This window comes from Panthera uncia, chromosome X (genome assembly GCF_023721935.1).
Source record: "Panthera uncia isolate 11264 chromosome X, Puncia_PCG_1.0, whole genome shotgun sequence".
Classification (NCBI taxonomy): domain Eukaryota; kingdom Metazoa; phylum Chordata; class Mammalia; order Carnivora; family Felidae; genus Panthera; species Panthera uncia.
In genome coordinates, this window is record NC_064817.1 from 86,255,290 (window position 1) to 86,276,492 (window position 21,203).

The following is a 21,203-nucleotide window of genomic DNA, read 5'->3' on the forward strand; positions in this document are numbered from 1 at the left end:
ATCACGGTATTTTATATTATGGTAATATGTAGCAATAACATTTCACCAGAGATCAGGCAAATGGTTGAAGAGAAGAAAAAAATCTGATGTGAAAGGAGTCAAGAATGTTGACAATTTAGGACAGGCAAAGAAGTTAAGGTATCAGGTTCAAGTTTCATAAGTTTTGTTTTTTTAATGTAGAAGCAGAGGTAACGAAAATTGGTCTTCACCTGGTAAGTGTGTACTCCCTGAGTCCTGAATGCAAATTCATGGCAGAAAAAGTACCTATGCATCCACGCAATCTTTTGTCTCGACCGATCTTCCATGTTACAAACAGTGGGCTGTAATGGAAGATAAAAATAGGGTCAATCAATCAATTCAACTCAAGCAAGTTATTTATTGAATATTTACTATATGCAGGGTTAAGTGCCTGAGATATGAAGACCACATGAAAGGCCCCCAAGGGGCTGGGTCTAGCCCAATGGGACTGCATTTAACAATAACTATAGCTAGAATATATTGAGTATATCCTATAAGTTAGGTGGCACAATAAATGTTTTAAACAAATTATCTACGTTAATCCTCATCAACAACTCTCAGACGCTGAGTAATGCTATTACCAACACACCTATTTTACAGATGAGGCAGCTCCACAGTTAATTCATAATGAAATAGGAACATCAACCTGGGCAGTCCTGACTATAAAGCCTTCGCCAGCATGGCTGACTGCCTGAGTCCTCATTTAAACCTCAAGTTACTAATTGATTTGTTAAGTCCAGTTTAGAGAAACCAACCAACCAAACAACAACAACAACAGAAAACCCAAACCACCCAAATTTCAACAAATACTGAATATATCAGGGCAAAGTACTGTGAAAGCAGTTATGGGAAATACAAGGTTGCCTAAAGCATAGTCATAGGAGCCAGTACAGAAGGCAGGCATGTTCACAGCTAACTAACACAAGGCAAAAGAAAATAAGTATTCTCAACTGTGCCCAAAATGCCATAAATCAATCTATGGGGACAGAAGAAAATTTCATCAAGTTTGATTATCTTCAGCTTGGCCTAGAAAAACGAGTAGGGTTTGGAGAGGTAAAGGGCAAGAGCAAACATTAACAAAGTAATGCTCTGAAACCAGAAAAATTATTTTAATTTTTAGATAAAATTACTGTCAACAAATACAATCTCTCAAGCATCAAATACAATGGCATCAAGAAAGTAATATAGTTTTAAATGAAGTTTAGTACAGTAGACGTTTGGATGCTGCAGCAAACCAGCGACGGCCTGAATTAATGGGTAAGTGTAAAAACAATTCTTTTCTGGTTAGAAGAAACTCTGTATGTCACTTTTTATGAAATAAGTTAATTTACACATTTTAGCACATTGTGTAAAGAGAACTACCCTACAGTTGGGGGTGGTTCATGTTAATTTGAGTATTCACAGTATTATTGGTATAATATAATACATTTCTGCTTTCTAAAAATTTAAATTTTAGGGGAACATACCATATGTCATATATTTCTAATAATATGCTATCGAGTTGGAGAACACATTCTGTATTTAAAGTGCTCTCTAGTTAGCAGTTGGGAGAAAAGATCCTGTTCAAGTACTTCAATCACTCATCTCAAACATTTAAATAACGCCGAATTCTGACAGGTAGCCACAATGGCAGACAGGTTCCCAAATAAACAACGTATACAAAGCAGGGAACAGTACTAAGTACTACCTTCTTCCAAGAACCAAATGCCCAGAGGAAGTGAAAAAAAATGACTTAAGTATAAGGCCAAATTATTATCAATGTTAGTATTCAAGTTTTGGATGACCTACATTAAAGGTACTAAGATAAAAAGCAAACAGAAGATTCCAGGTTTCCTGTTTCCACTCATATGTACCTAAACATCTAATAACCTGAGACAAGATACTGATGCTCCAGTGGGACCATTTCTCTAACTGCTCTTGACTAAGAATTATCAGGAAGACGAGAATTAAACGTTTAACTCATACGAATACTACTATCCTAAAATCCACATATTTTCTTTACAGGTGAATTTCATCTCTTTACTTCTCACTTTGTAATTTGGTAGAGTCACTGTCAGCAACCATTACACAGACAGTAAGATACCAATCTTCTCCCATAACAGCACCTACACAAATCATCTCTACATAACACATCCTTTGGCAGATTCAGAATCAAGTGAATCACACTGTAACGCATATACGAACATGTCTTTAAAATACCATGATGGCTTCTCAACGACACAGAACTAAGTGGTATATTCTCTTCCTCAGTGACTTGAGAAACCTAAAGGTATGAGTGAATTCATTCCCTATCAAAAACCCGAGAAATGAAAGTCATCTAAAAGTGCTTTTACCTGGCACCTGGGTGGCTCAGTCAGTTAAGCAACCTACTCTTGATTTTGGCTCAGGTCATGATCTCATGGTTCCTGGGACTGAGCCCCACATTGGGCTCTGAGCTGACAGAACAGAGCCTACTTGGAATTCCCTCTCTCTCTTGCCCTCTCTCTCTCTGCCCCTACCCTGCTCACACACTCCCTCTGTCTCTCTCTTTCTCTCGAAATAAAGAAATAAACTTAAAAAATATATTTAAAAGTGCTTTCCCTTCAATTATCTTATTTATCCCACTAAAATATATATGCACATCATTCTTACTATAATCCTCATCTCCTCATTCAAAATTTGAAGGGTAAACAGAAGAAAAATACAAATTAATCACTAGGTTCTGAACTACATTGGAGGGCATTCAAGACACATAGTAGGGGAAGTTATATGTGGTTTCTTATAATGCTATGCTATCGCTGAATTCAAGGGGTAGGGGTGTGAGAGGGTAAGCCAGGTAGCCTGGGAGAAAAGGTACTCCTTTCCATCATCAGCAAGGGCATGAAGATGTAATAGAGCACAGCACTTTGAGGGAACGGAAAGTAGTCTGCGAATCTCGAGAACATGCCATGGTCTCTTTCATATTTAACATTTTATGAATTTTAGGCGCTGCGGACTATTTGCTCTCAAGAGCTCTCTTTACCTCACAACAGGTAATGCAGATGCAGAACTGTCCGTACTTCCCCTGTTCCTTACCTGCCCCGGGGCAACATCTACTCTGGGGGTTGGTATGGTGGGGAAGCATGTGTGTCAACGATGGGAGAGGCTGCTACTTTATAACTGCACTGTGTTTAAGATAGATGCCTGAAGATGGAAGAAACCAGACTTTTGGTAGACAGAATCAAACTATGCCTTCAAAATCTCGGGCTGTAATTTCTCATTTACAAATGCTTATCCGGTGTACTTTATAAGGATCACGTACATGTTCAAGCAAAACAAAACAGCAACAGACCCAGAGACACAGAGGACAAACTGATGGCTGCTAGAAGGAAGGGGGCTGAGGCAGATGAACGAAGCAGGTGAAGGGGGTTACAGGGTACAAGGCTATGTTATGTACACCATAGGGAAGATAGTCAATAATATTGTAATAACTTTGTATGGTGACAGACGCTAACTAGACTTCTTGTGGTGACCATTTCAGAATGCCTGTAAATACTGAATTACTAGGTTGTATACCTGAAGCTAATACAGTATTGTATTATGATTATTCTTCAATGGAGGATTTTTAAAAAGAACACACACATGGGATTAAAATAAACCAAAATACCTACACACAACATCTGATGGGGGAAAGAACTTGGGAAGTAAAGAATTTTCAAGTAGACTGAAACAGAATAAACATCACTGAGCACAAGAGATTGCATCTTGTGTGTGATAATGACTGTACAGGGGAATGACGGGAACATTCAATCCGTATTACCTAAAAATAGCAACAAAAATTTTTCTTTTCCCAATGCACAGAGGGAATAGGCAATTTCATTCTTAAATGTGTTATTTAAACATGTATGAGTTCCCAAAAGGACGCACCACATCAACATAATCAGAGATAGATCAACGTAGAAAAAGGGATTTGTGCCTGTGGAGAGGAGCTGCTTGGCGACAAGGAAATAAGGAAAACAGTTCAGAGTAAGACAAAGATTGAATGTTTTTGGAAAATACTTTTACCATATGGTTTGAAGCCACCTACATATACTAAAAAAAAATACTACAAACTAGAAGGGGGCTCAAAATGAAATGAAATATTAATGGAAATGTTTATCTGAGAGTAACCAGACAGAGCTTTTTAAGGAATTTTCCTACTTGTGAACATTTTGTACCATTACGTTCTGAGAAACCTTTTGAAGGAAAGTAAACTCTCTCCATTTTTCCAAGTCTACGGACAGGAAAAGGAAGTAACCACCTAATCTAGGTGAATCCTCTCTGCCAACTGGCAGCCAATAATACCATCAGGTCAATAGTAGTGGCTCTCAGGGAAAAGTAGTTGCATGGAATGAGCAAAAGTACAGAAAAGCAAGGTAAATCTGAACAGGATACTCCCAGTCCAAACTGCATGCCACTTCCCACATCCCTACTACTGAAGCAGACCAGAACAGATTAGACAGATTTCTGTGGGAGACATACAGCTATGAAAAAGGTATATTTACCTAACAATATTTTACCACAAATCTCCTCCATACCAAGGCAGAAACAGGTGAAAACAAAATAGCCTTAGACATTTGCAAGTCCCCGATCTGGCAATTTTCTCTTCCCTAGAATGAGATTTTTAGTTAGTAATGTTAACAATCTGGTATCGATCCCCACCAGTCTAACGCTACTGACTACAACAGAGTATTCCACAAGGCTATTCGTATTATACACAGATATGGGAAAAGAGAAGCTACCTAGTTATGGTTCTTTTCTTTTGCCATCAAAGAATGCTTGCTTCTCAACTATGCTCAGGTTCTGCTACGCAGTTCAATAATCCAACTGAAATACTCATAACACCCAACTCAATACCATAATTGCCCCAGAACTTAGGAGCTCATGGGAAAACAGAAATGGTGGAGTCTTCCCTCCACCACCAGGTTAAAACATTTCACTTCCTGTTTCAGCGCAGGGAAGTGACATATCTCATTTACAAGTCATACAAACTACAGATTCAATTTGTAAAAAGGCACTCAATGTGGTTAAATCCTGTATTAGTCTACTTGGGCTGCCATAACAAACTACCACAGACCAGGCGGCTTAAACAATAAAAATTTATTTTCTCATGGTTCTGGGGACTGGAAAGTACAAGATTGAGGTTCCAGAGGGTTCTGTTTCTGGTGAGAGCTCTTGCTGGCCTGCAGAGGACTGTTTTGTACTCACTTGGCCTTTTCTCTGAGCATTCAGAAAGAGTGAGAAGTAGCATCTCTTCTTATAAAGACACTAACCCCATTGGATCAGGGGCCCACCCTTATGACTTCATTTAACCTTAATTATCTCGTTACAGGCCCTATCTCCAAATACCATCAGTGGAGGTTAGGGCTTCAACATACTGATTTTGTGGGGCCACAATTCAGTCCATAGCAACCCCCTACAAGAGCTTGAGCACATAGTTCAAAGTTTATATAATTATCTAAGGTTGTTAGCTGAAAGAAATTTTAAGAGGTTGCCTATTTCCTCTTCATTGTACAGGTGAAAAACAAAAGTGATCCAGGGAGACTAAGTGCAGAGTCACCTTGCTAGTTAGTTGTAAAACCTGGCTCGTACTCCAAATTTTCTTACTCGTGCAGGAAAACAAAACTGTGAGTAGCAAGGCTAGATGTCTTCTAAGATACCGGAGAATAAGAAATTCTTAGGAATATGACAGAGGTAAACATGTAAGCACCAATCTCATTCTCCTCCTTCCAGGAAAGGAGAGATTAGCTAAGATGTCAGGACAAACTAGAAATGCTGGATCAGCCCAGAAACACTAGATACAGTTTACAAGCTTCTATACTATTCCCATTAGAAGCCCATAGCAAAACCTACTATTTTATCTTTGGGGGGTCTCCCAACACCCTTTCTGACTCCCTCTCAACCTTTTTCCTTCATTTTTTTCCTACTGTCTAGCCACCCTGGATCAAAGTCAACTGTTCTATCTAATATCTACAAATTTCTGCCAGGTCAAAATTCCCGCCATATGAAAATTTCCATTTACCACTGGTTAGCAACTACTAAGCTAGGTATTGATCTGTTTAATTCATATTACTTAATAAGGCTTTTAAATGAATGAATGAATCATTAATGAATGAATGAGGCTTAACTCTTCCAGATAATCTGAAATTCAAATTAAGAAACCCTGAAAGGAGAACAGTAGGAGGCAGTAAATGGAGGGGGGGAGGGTGCGGGGAGAAGGTAAGGTTCCAAAATACATCTTACACTTTTCTCCTCCTCACCAATCCTTTACTGCAGATAAGGAAAAAACACCAAATCATCATTGCAGCCTTATACAATACTCCTCTCTCTCCAACTTCTGTAAATAGCCTGTATCCCGTGGGGCTCAGGAAAATAAGGAGACCCTACATAAACAGACAGCATGGGTTAGTAGAGAAGACCACAAATATCTGAAAATGGGAATCGGGAATTACCAACCTTTCAGTACTTTTCTTTGCCTGGTGTTCCCAGAAATTCTATCATGGCAGCATTATATCCCTCCCTCGTTTTTATAATGCTAATTTAACTGGCAAATGCCAGAGGAAGAGAGACAGCCTGAAGTCTTACAGATGACTGGGAAGGTTGAATGGTGTGTGTGTGTGTGTGTGTGTGTGTGTGTGTGTGTGTGTGTCTTATAAATCAAGTGTAATGATCACCAGCAAACAACTAGCCAAATCACAAGCATCCTTTAAGGGATTAGATTGATTCTGCCAAATTCCTACCTGAAAGAACCATTTCTTCCTTTTAGCAAGACCAAATCAATGATTTTCAATAAACATAAAAAAAATTCAGTCTCAGGGGCGCCTGGGTGGCTCAATCGGTTAAGTGTCCGACTTCGGCTGGGGTCATGATCTTGTGGTTCACGGGTTCGAGCCCCGTGTCGGGCTCTGTGCTGACAGCTCAGAGCCTAGAGCCTGCTTTGTGGATTCTGTCTCCCTCTCTCTCTGCCCCTCCCCTGCTCGTACTCTGTCTCTCTCTCTCTCTCAAAAATAAATAAAACATTAAAAAAAAGTTAAAAGAAAAATTCAGTCTCAGACTTGATACATTGAGATAGCCTGTCTTATTTTTTAGGGCCCCAAATTAGATGAGAAGGTCTGCCTGCATTGGAAAAAAAAACACTAAATTTACACATATTTTCTAGTCTTAGTTTATACTGCAGTGAGTATTAAACTTAATATAGGTAGCATCTTAAGGATGAGGCTCATAAACTCATAAAATAAACTTTAAATGACAAATTGGTATAGATTTCCAAAATGAAATAATTTATATTCAGAATTCCTGTTCTGAAGCAATTTGCTCAAAGAGCTTTAAGGGTAGAGACTCTGCCTTTACTATGAAAAGAATTAATTATTTTAATATAAAACAGACCAGGCAAAAAAAGACCTTCTAATGAAGTCTTATGTATTCTAAACTCAATATAAGCAAAACTAAGAGAGCTAGGAGAACTGGATTCAGGGGTTTTAGAATGCTTTGATACAGTCAACTTTTATTTTTTATGCCAATTAAAAACTTTTATGGAACTGTATTTGGTACCAAATGTTTGGTTCCATTTTATAACTTGTATGGTGGGTGGTTAGGGAATACTTAATACTTCAAACAGTGAAAACAACTAAAGGTTTTTTGTTTTGTTTTGTTTTGTTTTGTTTTTCACCTGTATCTTAACTTCCCAGCTGATGATCTAGCTTCTCTACCATCTTGTCTTATCCTCAGAACCCACTCAATTACCAGAAATAGGAAATAAATAGGCTGAAAGATTTAAACACTAATATAAAAAGGGCTGTAAAGTAATCTATCTAGCTCCTTCATTCTAGATTTCCATCTTGTTTCCCATTCCAAGGAGATCCAGTGTAATCTGTCAGGTTCATAAGACCTGCAATAAATCTGTGATGTAGTTGTTTATGAAGTTTTCGGGGTTTAGAAAGGTTAACTGTTTTGATTTCAAGGTCCTTGAATTGGATTACTTGCTCCTTTGAGAGAAAAGAGCTGGAGAGACTCAGCTTATTGTAGCAGGAATTCTGCAAGCCCTTCTCATTTTAGGGGTTAGAAGAAAGGCAGGATCTAGGGGCAGAGCACTCAACTGAGACCATATTTTGTATCAGGGCTGCTTAGGTTGCCTTTACCTTCCCCTGTCCCCTCCCCTCTTTCACCTTGCAGGAAAGAGTTCAACCTTGCAAGAACCTCTATTTTGAAATGCCCAAGAGGGTGAGGGTTTGTTTGTTTGTTTTTTTTTTAACATGGAATTGACATCCTCACTTCCAAAGTGCTTTCTAAAAAATCACCTTTATTTCTACTTCCCACCAAAGTAGAACTTCTATACTATAAAAGCACCCATTTCAAATGTAAAATTCAATGAATTTTGACAAATGTGTACATACACATAACCTAAAGTGCAATTAAATTACAGAACATTTCCATCACCCCTAAAAGTTCCCTTGTGCCTCTATGCAATAAATTCCCTCTCCACACTCCTGGACTCTGGCAAACATTAACCTGCTTTCAGTCCCTATAGTTTTGCCTTTTCCATAATTTCATATAAATGGAATAATCCAATATGCACTCTTTTGGGTCTAGCTTCTTCCACTTAAAATAATGCTTTTGACATTCATGCATGTGTTTGGTCCTTTTTATTGCTGAGTAGTATTCCACTGAATAGATATACCACAATTTGGATATGGCTGATGGATATTTGGTTTGCTTACAGTTTGGGGCTATCATATATAAAGCTTCTATGATAATATCTACATTCAAATTTGTGTGGGAACATAAGTTTTCATTCCTCTCAGGTAACTACCTATAAAGAGAATTGCTGGGCTATAAGTAGGTGTATGTTTTACCTTTATAAGAAACGACCAAACTATTTAAACAGCCAAGTGGCTGTACCAATTTCCAGTGGCCATACCAACTACACTTCCTACCAGCATTGTAGGAGTGTGCAAGTTGCTACACATCCTCACCAACACTCGGTATTTTTTGTAATTCAAGTTAATGTGTGAGGGGATATCTCATTGTGGTTTTAATTTGCAATTCTCTGACAACTAAGGATACTGAACATCTCTTCAAATGCTTACTATTAATTCACATATTTTCTTTTGGGAAGTGCTTGTTTAACTTCATTGACTCATTTAAAAAAAAATTTAATGTTTATTTCTGAGAGAGAGACAGGTGAGGGGCAGAGAGAGAGGCAGACACAGAATGTGAAGCAGGCTCCAGGCTCGGAGCTGTCAGCGCAGAGCCCAACATGAGGCTTGAACTCATGAGCCATGAGAACATGACCTGAGCCAGAGTCAGGAAGCTTAACTGACTGAGCCACCCAGGCACCCCTGACTCATTTTTAAATTAAATTGGATTGTCTTCTTTTTACAGGAGTTGTAGGTTTTTAAAAAGTATGTTTTGGATACCAAGCTTTATCACAAATGTCTATTACAAACATATTTTCCTCGTCTGTGGTTTGCCGTTTAATTTTCTTAATAGTATCTTTTGAAGAGCACACAATTTTAATTTAGTTTAATTTAATGGATTTTTGTTTATTGGTTCATGTTTTGTGTCTGATAGAGGAATCTTTATCCAAAGGTCATGAAGATTTTATCCTATTCTCTTCTAGAAGTTTGGTAATTTCAGCTTTTACATTTAGGTTTATGATCCATTATGAGTTACTTTTTGTGTATACTGTGAGGTTCATTTTTTAAATTTGTTAATATTTGGTGGTGGATTTTTGTGTGTATAAACATAAGGAATACTGGTCTGTGGTTTTCTTTTCTTGTAATAGCTTTCTCAGTTTTTGATATCATGGTGATGCCAACTTCATAGAATGAGTTGGGAAGAATTTTGTCCTCCTCTATTTTCTACAAGTTTGGTTTGTTCCTTAAATATCTGATAGAATTCACATTAAAGTCATTGGAGCTTAGATTTTAATTATGGGATGATTTTTAATTACAAACTCGACTTCTTTAATAGATAATAAGGCCATTCAGGTTTTCTAGTTCTATTTGAGTCAATTTTGGTAATTTGTATCCTTTAAGGAATTCTTCCATTTCATCTAAGTTGTAGAATTTATTGGCATAAACTTATTCACAACATTCCTTTATCCTTTTCATGTCTGTAGGATCTATAGTGATGTCTATTCTTCCCTTCCTGATATTAGTAATTTGTGCTTTTATCTTTTTCGTATCAGTCTAGCTACAGGTTTATCAATTTTATCAATCTTTTCAAACAGCTAGCTATTGGTTTCATGGATTTTTCTCTATTGTTAATATTTTATTTCATTGATTTCTACTCTTCTAATATTTTATTCCTTTTATGGTTTAATTTGCTCCTCATTTTCTTGCTTCTTAAGGTGGACTATTAGATTATTGATTTTAGATCTTATTTTAAAGCTATATATTTCCCCATAAGCACTGTGCAAGCTACATCCTACAAATTTTAATGTTGTGTTTTCATTATCATTCAGTTCAAAATATTTTCTAATTTCTTTTATAATTTCTTCCTTGATCCATGGTTTATTTAGGGTGTACTGTGTAATTTCCTAATATTTGCGAATTTCCCAGCTATCCCTTTGGTAGTGACTTCTCATTTAATTCCATTTTGGTCAGAAAATATACTTTGTATTATTTCAATTTTTCTGAATAGACGGAGGCTTGTTTTATGGCCCAGAATGTGGTCTATTTTAGTAAATGCACTATGTGAATCTGAAAAGAAAATGTATTCTGGTAGTTTTAGCTCCAGTGTTTCATAAATGTCAATTAGGTACAGTTGATTAGGTATAGTAGTGTTGGTCAGGTTTTCTAACTCCTCACTGATTTTTTTTTTTTTTTTGGTCTACATATTCTATCAATTACAGAGTTAAGGGCACTGAAATATCCAAATCTAATTGTAGATTTGTGTATTTATACTTTCAGTTGTATCTTTCTTTTTTTTCCTTCACGTCTTTTGAAGATTTGTTAGGAGCACACATATTTAGTATTGTGCTGTGTTCTTGATGAACTAACCACTTTACCATGATGAAATGTCCCTCCTTCTCCCTGGTAAAACTGCTTGTCGTGAGGTCTAATTTGTCTCATATTGACACAGTCACTCCAACTTTCTTATAACTAGCATTTGCATATCTTTTTTCCATCTGTTTATTTTTAACCTGTGTCTTTAATCGTAAAGTTGGTTTCTTATAGATAATACATAGTTGGGTCTTGCATTTTGCATAAGTATTTGAACTACTTATATTTAATGTAACTGTGAAATGATTGTGTTTAAGTCTACCATATTTATATTTTTGTTTTTACATTCCCCATCTTTTCCTTGCTCTCCTTTTAACATAAGGACCTTAGCAGCATACTTCCATTTCATTCCTTCCATCCCTTGGGACTATTATCATATCTTTTAGATCTATATACCTTATAAATAAATTCCACAACAGATTATCAATTTTGCTTTAAACAATCACTTAACTTTTAAAGACATTTTAAAATGAGGAAAAAAGTCTTTATTTAATTACCCCACATTTACTGCACTTATTTGGCACTCTTCATTACTCTATAGAGATCCAGATTGCCATCTGGAATCATTTTCCTTCATCCTGGAGAACCTCCCTTAATATTTCTTGTAGTTCAGGTCTGCTGGTGACAATTCTTTCAGTTTTTGTTTGTCTGAAAAAAATATATTTCGCCTTCGTTTCTTTTTGCTTTAATTTTTTATTTTCATTGGAGACAGGAGTTGAGGTTGACAGTACTTTTGTTCTTTTAGCACCTTACAGATGTCCTTCCACTGTCTTCTTGCTTGCATTGTTTCTGATGAGGTATACAGGATCTCTTATCTTTGTTCTCCTGTATGTAATATGTCTCTTTTTTCCTCTTCTTTTCAAATGCTCCCTCTAACACTTGTTTTCAGCACTCAATTATAATAGCCTTAGTGTGGTTTCCTTTGTGGTTACCCCACTTAGAGTTCATTGAGCTTCTTGGATCTGTGGGAGTATTTTAGCCATCATTTCTTCAACTATTTTTTTTATACCTATCCTTCTCTCTCCTTTCCTTCTGGAAATCCAATTACATGTATACTAGTCTACTTGACATTGTCCCACAGTTTGCTGAAACTCTTTTTGTTTTTTTTTCCATCGTCTGTTTTAGATTGGATAAGTTCTATTGTTAGATCTTCAAATTCATTGATCATTTCTTCCAGAGTGCAATCTAATCTGCTATTCATCCAGTGACTTTCTCATTTCATATACTATACTTTTCAGCTTTAGAATTTCTATTTGGTTCTTTATGGGTCTTCAATTTCTTTCCTCATTATATTCAAGCTTTTCTTTCAATTGTTGAACATAGTTTCATAGCGGTTTTAAATTCCTCATCTGCTAATTCTATAACAATCATTTTCAGTTCTGTTACTATTGACTGACTTCTTCCTGATTATGGGTCACATTTTTAGTGCTTCTTGGACTAATAATTTTTGGGATATCTGATATTATAATCATTATATTTTCGAGTGTTTTGATTTTACTGTCTTGCTTCAAAGAAATGAAGTTTGTTTTGTCATGCATCTAAATTATTTGTAGCTAATTATTTTTCAAAGCTTGGCTTGAACTTTTGTTAGTTTGGGTTCCGAGTACCCTTTACTTTAGGGCTAACATTCACCCTATTACTAACGTATGACCTTCCTGGGGTCTCTGTTTAATACTCTGGGTGTTCAACAAGGTCTCCTACCTCTTGCTGTAAGAATTCAAATATTTCTCAGTCCTGTATGAGCTCCAGTAAATTTTCAACTTCCAGCTCCTGAGCAATTGTTTTTTGCCCAGCCCCATGGTGGTTCTCCCAACACATGCACAAATTCATATTCAGCCAAAGATAAAGGGAACATTTATGCAGATTTCTGGAGCTATTTCTGAGCGGGCCCCCACCCCCAGTCCTCTGCTCTACAAATTCCTGCCACCTAGACCTCCCGGAGTTCTATCTCTGTCTCATCAATTCAACAACACTGCAGGCTCTGCTTGGGTTCCCTCTTACAATGCTATGGTCCAGAAACTGCCTGTAGGGAAAAAGCCAGAGTGACTGTAGGGTTCATTTCATTTGTTCCCTTTTTCTCAGTTCTGTGGTACCTGTTGCCCAACATCTGAGAACAGTTGTTTAATATCTTCTGTCCAGTTCCTGGTGGTTTACAGGGTACGTGAGGCAGAAGGGAACAAGTCTTATACCAGTTACAACTTCTTGCACTGAAGTGGAACTCCCAAAGCCTTTTATTGTTTTAATTTTTTAAATAATGTTTACTTATGAGAGGAGTGTGCACACATGCGCATGTGAGGAGAGGAGCAGAGGGAGAGGGAGAGGGAGAGGGAGAGGGAGAGGGAGAGGGAGAGGGAGAGAGACAGAAGATCCAAAGCAGGCTTCAGGCTGATGTAGCAAAGAGCCCGATGTGGGGCTCCAACTCACGAGCCATGAGATCATGACATGAGCCGAAGTCCAATGCTTAACTGACTAAGCCACCCAGGTGCCCCCGAAGACTTTTAAAACTGAGTCACTTTAAGGGTCAAACTCTGTGATAGGCTTCACATATTAAATGTGGAAAAAAGCCTCCCACAAATAAAGTCCACAGTAAACAGGAAAATGGATTGGGAAGCAGAAAGTAAAAGGGACAGATCTCTTCAGCCATGACAGGTGGTGAACTCTTAGAAGAATATGAAGTGACTCAACCAATTTCAGGGGCAACGCACTGCTCGGAACCAAAAGGTTACAGATGTCAATCTTAAAAAATATCAACTCAAGAGCTCTAAAATCCAGAGTAATGAAATAAAAAAAAAAATCAAGGCAGTCAGGTTGAAACTGAACTTGACGCAAGTGTCAGTTAACAGTCACACTGGTAATTCTAAGTCGATGCCAAAAATAGCTCGCTCCTCTTATTCTCCCTCCATACAGGTTAAAATGGAAAAAAAAAAGTAAATGCAATTTGAACAGCCTTATTTACAACACCTAAAAAGTCTTGAGGAAGTTTTTAATAATCACGAATGATGTCTGATGTATGTTTGTTTTGTTATTGCTATATTCACAGGGCTATTTTTTCAGCTATGATGATTTAAACAATTTAGTGGCACAGCTATTTACCTCACTACTGTACTAGATAACACCAAGTTTATCATAGTCTTAACAGTACAACTCTTGCAATCACAGAGCCATATCTATAGAAGGGCAGTCACCTAGGAACAAGGAACTCAAATACGCCAACTTCTTTTATGGTAGAGCAAACAGAAAAATCATGTGGTGTGTGCCATGAAATTACATCAAAAATTATTTTAAAACCAACACATCAGGCAACATCATGATAGCTCGATGTTCAGAAAGGAAATCGAGGCAGCTTCTAGTTTGGGAGGTGCAAAATAACAGAAGGTTTCACAGAAAATTAGGATAGTAGTACGGGAGCCAGGGCAGAGCCTGTGAGAGAAAAAGCAAAATCCATGAATGGCACTGGCTGAGAAACCGAGGTAATAAGGTAGTGAAATGAGAAGAATAATTGTTGACCTTCTTGCCTTACACTTCTCTTTAGGTAGTCCTATAGAACTGCCTACTTCAAAGCCTAGAACTTTGTAAACAAATGAAACAGAAGCTAAACAAAGGGACCAAACTCCCTGGGAAGATAAGAAGGAACACAGCAGCCCTACCAAAGAGCGCCAGTACAACAACTTCCTCTGTATATTTAAATACTCTGGTTTAAAAAGCCTCCAGCTGAACTTCTAGGTACATGGAAGACTACAGATTAGCCAAAGGTGGTGCACAGGGTCTGGAAGTGATGGTGACCTACTCAGCCTCATTACAGCAATACAAGAAAGAAAGATTTGCCACCTGCATGAGCCACTGAACATGCTCATCTCTGAAAGCTAATTTTTTCCCCTTGAGCCTACCTAGTCCTCTTCTTTAAAACCAGCAAAAATACCCCAAGCCTTTGCTTTTCAGATAAATATGACAGATATAAAGTATTTTATTCGAGCTGTCTCTACTTCCAGATCTAAAAATCACCTATGGAACCTCACGCTCAATCCAGTGTTTCTATATAGCTGTAGAACCAAAGACCAGGGAAAATGTAATTTCTCATCGGGCTTACCTCTCCCACCCCTTCTTGACATTAAACACTAACCAAATTTCCAGTTAAAGATGCAGATCTCTGGACTCTACATGTCTCCACTGATTACTGCTAGACTGATGAAAAATCTTTTTATCTGAAAACAGTTCTCCAGTGACCAGCTTAATGCTTTCAAACTCGCCCAGCGTCTTTCCTCATTCTGCCAATGTAAACATGCCACAGAAGCACCTCTTCTTTAAAGAAATGAAACCGAGGGGCGCCTGGGTGGTTCAGTCGGTTAAGCAACCGACTTTGGCTCAGGTCATGATCTCACAGTCCGTGAGGGTCCGTGAGGGTCCATGAGTTCAAGCCCTGCGTTGGGCTCTGTGCTGACAGCTCAGAACCTGGAGCCTGCTTTGGATTCTGTGTCTCCCTCTCTCTCTGCCCACCCCCACCCCCCCGCCGTTCATGCTCTGTCTCTGTCTCAAAAATAAACAAACGTTAAAAAAATTTTTTTTAATTTAAAGAAATGAAACCGAGCAATGGCAACATTATTGTAATTAGCTATAAGGAACAGTTAATCACTTAAATCCAAGTTATCTATAGGAATACATTTCTCATTTTGTAGCGTACGACAACAAAATTGCCGAATGACTGTTCTACTTATAATAAAATAGTTCTCATATGGACTACAAAATTACATAATATACGTGCCTAGCCCAATGCATGATTCCCTAGAAGGCAGGTCTCCTTTCACCCCAAATATGAGAGGATCAATTTGAATTAGAGACATCCAGGGGCACCTGGGTGGCTCAGTCGATTAAGACTCTGACTTCGGCTCAGGTCATGATCTCGCGGTTTGTGAGTTCGAGCCCGGCATCAGGTTCTGTGCTGACCACTCGGAGCCTGGAGCCTGCTTCAAATTCTGTGTCTCCTTCTCTTCTGCCCCTCCCCGACTTGTGCTCTGTTTCTCTATCAAAAATAAACATTAAAAAAAATCTTTATGAATTAGAGACATCTGGATTATAGAGTTTCCAATGAAACAAATGTAGTTTTATTACTTCCGGGTAGCTCCTACTTAACCGCCCATCCCCTCCTTCTCTAAGGTGGTGTTTAATAAGGAAGGTAAATAATTCAACCAATGAGAATAACTGTTAATGAGTACATCAACTATCTGTATGTGAATGGAAGTTCTTTTATACCTAGAACAAAGCCAACCTTCATTCCATCCAGCCCACATGAACGATCATCAATTCCAAATATGGAAAAGGAAAATGTGATTGCAAGACAAATCAATAAGATTTCTATGGAGCTTGGGGCGCCTGGGTGGCGCAGTCGGTTAAGCGTCCGACTTCAGCCAGGTCACGATCTCGCGATCCGTGAGTTCGAGCCCTGCGTCGGGCTCTGGGCTGATGGCTCGGAGCCTGGAGCCTGTTTCCGATTCTGTGTCTCCCTCTCTCTCTGCCCCTCCCCCGTTCATGCTCTGTCTCTCTCTGTCCCAAAAATAAATAAAAAACGTTGAAAAAAAAAATTAAAAAAAAAGATTTCTATGGAGCTTTAAAAAATAATTTCAAAGCATAACAGGAAAACGAACTCTGACTACCTACGAATGAGACAATTAGATTAAAATTTTTAAATCACAACTGTATAAAGGAATAAAAGCCAGATAAAAAGCAGTATTTTGCAAGTGATCATGACAATATGTATGTGGTTATATATGTGTGCGGGCGCACACACACACACACACACACACACACACACACTACTAAAAATAGCTAACTTTTACCAAGCATTTATTATGTGGCAGGTCTTTCTCAAGTGTTTACATGTGAGAATTCTTTGAAATCCCTCCCACAACCCTATGAGGAAGATACTAGTATTACCCTCCATTTTACAGATAAACTGGGGATCAGAGGGGGCAATTAACTTGTCAGTAGTTCCGTAGCTACTAAGTGGTGGGGTCAGGATTTGGAGCCTGGTATTGTGGTGTGGCCCCAGGGCCACCTCTGTTTATCACATTCTATGAATGTGTGTGTATTGTTTGATATAAACCACCTGAAAAATAGTATTCCAACTGGGAACTGAATTACTGGCTTTAAAGAGGAACACCTGGAAACTAGCACAAGCATAAATAAAATTGTTGACACTGTGTATACCATAAAAATTAAAAGAAACAGAAGGTTCAAACATGAAACACTAGAAAGAAGAAGTGCTGTAAAGATGAAAATCTGCAAAGAATTATGTCATGATCATAAAAATGGACTGGGTATTAAAAGAAAGCATCCCACTGAAAGGATCAAAACACTTCTATAACATTTTTTAATTACTACAAATGTAAGGCATGTTCACTATAAGAACATGTTGAAGAATATGGAAAAGTAGAAAGGAGAAAATAAAAATCACACATAATCTCAAACCCAAAGAAAATGAAAATTTACATTTCCTGATAGTCATTTTCTATGAAAATGGGTTCACATAGCTAATGCCATACTGTATATTTTCGGATAGTTTGTTTTTCAACTGAATTGCATGAACATTATCTTACATGCTTAAGATTCTTCAAAAATATTTTAATGGTTCCATGATATTTCATCATATGGGTGTACCATAATCTAGACAATCATTTCCTTCTTGTTAAGACTGTACGGAACATCTCTGTGCATTAAAGTTTATCCAGATCTTAGATTTATTAAGGATAAGGTGTTTTTTTTTTTAAGAACGTAATTACCAGATCAAAGTGTATGAACATTTTTTAAAGCTCTTGATGCATTTTATCAAATTGCTTTCCAGAACGACAGTGCCACTTAAAAAAATTTTGACTTCATTGAGTTAAAACTTCAAGAATATTTATTTACAACCAGCATTTATGAATCATTTTAATTGGTGGCAGCTGCTTTAAATGTTCTCATTGTTAAACCAGTAAACCACCACAATGGAAACAGACTGTCTTAATTTAGGGTCAAACGGCAGTTATAGTTTAAAAATTAAACTCAAGTATATTTGCCTCATGGTAAGAATGGCCTCCTTCCAACTTGCAGACTCCCTGTTCTTCAAAACTTTTGAAACACTTATGTCCAAAAAAACCCCCAAAAACGTATTCTACAGTCTTATGCCATAAAACAAGAAGCATCTGAGGAGGCTGCTTTTTTATACCGTTTTCTTTTTTTTTTTCTTTTTTTTAACGTTTATTTTTCACAGAGAGAGACAGAGCACAAGTGGGGGAGGGGCAAAGAGAGAGGGAGACACAGAATCTGAAGCAGGCTCCAGGCTCCTAGCTGTCAGCACAGAGCCTTGATGCGGGGCTCAAACTCACAAACTGTGAGATCATGACCTGAGGCAAAATCAGATGCTTAACTGACTGAGCCACCCAGGTGCCCCTATACTGTGTTTGCTTAAACAGAGCATAGTTGAAAAATATTTAAAAATCTATCTATTTTCAATGTTTTCATGTAACACCCTATAAAGGCAAAACATTATGTTTAAAAAATAAAAGATGAACACAACTCTCAAAGTGTTTGTCGTGAGACTGCTTCTCCCGGAGGTGTTTTATACCTCAATGGCCTTCCTCTACCATCTGTCTTTAAGTACTTGGCCATGTGCTTACAGTCCAGCTCTACCAGGGTTACTCACAACCATACACAAAAGCAAGGTCTTAGTCCGAAGAATGAAAAGGAGAAATTGCTAAGGGGCGTCAGAGGCAATATTCCTTTCTGAGGCCATTTTCCAAATAACTGATTCTTTCAGGCAGTCTACCGGGGGTCACTGGTAACTATTACAATCTCATGGTTTGAGCAAAAATTTTAAGGTGTTTTCTTTTTCTTCACAGTGCATGCCACTATTTGTTTCCTGTTGACCTACTAGACAGTAAGCTCCAAGGGGGCAGTTTGTCTTTTGCATGGCTGTATCCCTAGCCCCTGGCACACAGTAAGGGCTAAATATATGCTTGGTGAATCAAGGAAATAATTTAAAAGATCTAATGAGGATCACACTAAAAGGGACTGTTGTTGTGGGTCTGAGCCCCACAAATATTGTTTTTAAGTATGTCGTGGGCCTCTAACCGTGACACACAGAATTGATATCAAAGGCATGAACAGCTTTCTTGGGCCTCTACATAGAGTTTAAAACTCATACTTTAGAGAGAAATCATAGGAAGATAAATGTCTCAGGGATAAACTCAGGAGGAAACCTAAGACATGTTTTATTCTTAGAATTCTAGTGATCGGATAAATCATGTACTAGGACCTCAGAGTTCCAATCAGTGTGGTATAATAGGATAAAAGTGCTGGAAGAGGGTGGGGAGGGCATAGAAATAGTGATGGGATGTCCAAAGACACAGGGCCGAGGCTCAACTCCACCATCCATTAATCTAAAGGCCTGGAAGGACTCATCCAATTCCCTCAGCTTTAGACAAGGATATGCAACATAGGGACGAGTGTGCTGTCTGCTTGATGGACTGCCACGGGAATCCAAAGACACTAGCCCTGTAAAAGGTCCTGAAGCTGCCAAGTATGATAATGCTGTAACAATAAAGGTATAATTATTGTTATCATTTTGACCAATGAGACCTCTATTAAGTAGCCCCTCAATAACTGTTAAATCCCTTCTTTGGATACCTAGGAGAGGCAGGGATCCTTGAGTATTATAATTTAGTGTGATAATTTGCTATAGTAAGTATTATAATTTCACAGGTGGCTCGTGAATGGACTCCATTTCTCGGGAAATGTGAGATTCTGGTGCTGACAGGTGCACCATGAGGGACTGCGCCTTGCTCAGTCAAGTGGTTCAGGACTTTAAGAACATTTAGGAGGGAAGTAAGAGCCGACATGCAGGGAGAGCATACTAGGGGCAAACAGGAATAAAACAGCATTTTACTCTTCACAAGGACACTGTTTTCAACAGGCATTTACAGATGAGAAAACAGGCTGAGAGGCTGGTTTACTTAAGCCTAAGACACTGCTAGAATGGGGCGGACCTGACATTATCACCCAGGGCTATCTGACTCCAAAGCCACAGAAAAGGTTTATCGTCTTCAGATAAAAGTGAGCTTATGCACCATTTCCTTTTTGTGTTATTTCAGTCATTCTTGTGGTTGATATATGGGCTAACAAAAAAATGCTGCTCCACTCTATACCATCAGGAACCAGATAAACAGTAAGAAAGTCTGAAGACGCAGGGAAAGGGTGATTCTCAATCTGGGGAGAAGTAGTTACATCTGGCCCCTAGGTGCAGGTGGGTATTCCTGCACTGGATGACTGTTTTAAAAGATTTCTTAGGTAAACTCAGGATGTCCTCAGCAACCAGAAAAGTCAATTTCCAGTATTCCCCATATGATAAACAACCTCGGGTTCAGGGATTTTATAGAGAGGTGACTAAGGAAGTCTGTTATCCCCAAAAAAATGCTCTGCCTGAAAATACGCACAGAAATACCTGGTAAGAGTCCCTTTACTTCTATAGGAACAGAATACCAGAGGAAATGTTTAATCAAAACAGAGCAAAACTGGACATCAAGGAAATGGTTCCAGAGGCAGAAGGTTCTAAGCAAAAGCTAGTTAAATCTTGGGGCACCTGGGTGGCTCAGTTAAGCATCTGACTTCAGCTCAGGTCATGATCTTGTGTTTGTGGGTTTGAGCCCCACATCGGGCTCTGTGCTGACAGCTCAGAGCCAGGAGACTGCTCTGTGTCTCCCTCTCTCTCTGCCTCCCCCACTCCTCAAAAATAAATAAAAACATTAAAAAAAAAAAAAGCTAGTTAAAAATTGACAGGGCATATCCAGAGCAAAAAACAAAACAAAAACACACAAAACACACAAAAAACAAACACACACACACACACACACACACACACACAAAACAAAACAAAACATGGTAAATCATCCAATTTCAGGGCTAAAAATCTAGAGCAAGAGATAAGGAGAGCTGGGAGCATAGTCATGGTCAAATGCCTAGAATTTTTCCAGGTTTGGTCAACAACTAGAAGCAAGGTTTGGTTTTGTGTTGCTCTGTTAGCCTTTTGGAAAGCAGAAAGCATCCTCTTAGACCACAAGAATCTGGGAGTTCTCTTTAAAGAAACCCAGCATCGGGGTAGCGAGGGAGTTGTGTGGATTCCTATACTGCCACTCCTTTCCAAGCAAATCTGCC

General features: G+C 38.3%; 1 protein-coding gene across 4 annotated transcripts in view; it reads right to left on the minus strand.

Moving 5' to 3' along the window:
• Positions 1 to 21,203, minus strand: part of AMMECR1 (AMMECR nuclear protein 1) — a 110,908-nt gene that overhangs the window by 59,048 nt on the left and 30,657 nt on the right. For all 4 annotated transcript variants that reach the window (XM_049644180.1, XM_049644179.1, XM_049644178.1 and 1 more), the window contains exon 2: positions 210 to 320. In XM_049644180.1, coding sequence (XP_049500137.1) covers positions 210 to 320 — 111 coding nt within the window. The remainder of the gene's footprint in view (positions 1 to 209; positions 321 to 21,203) is intronic.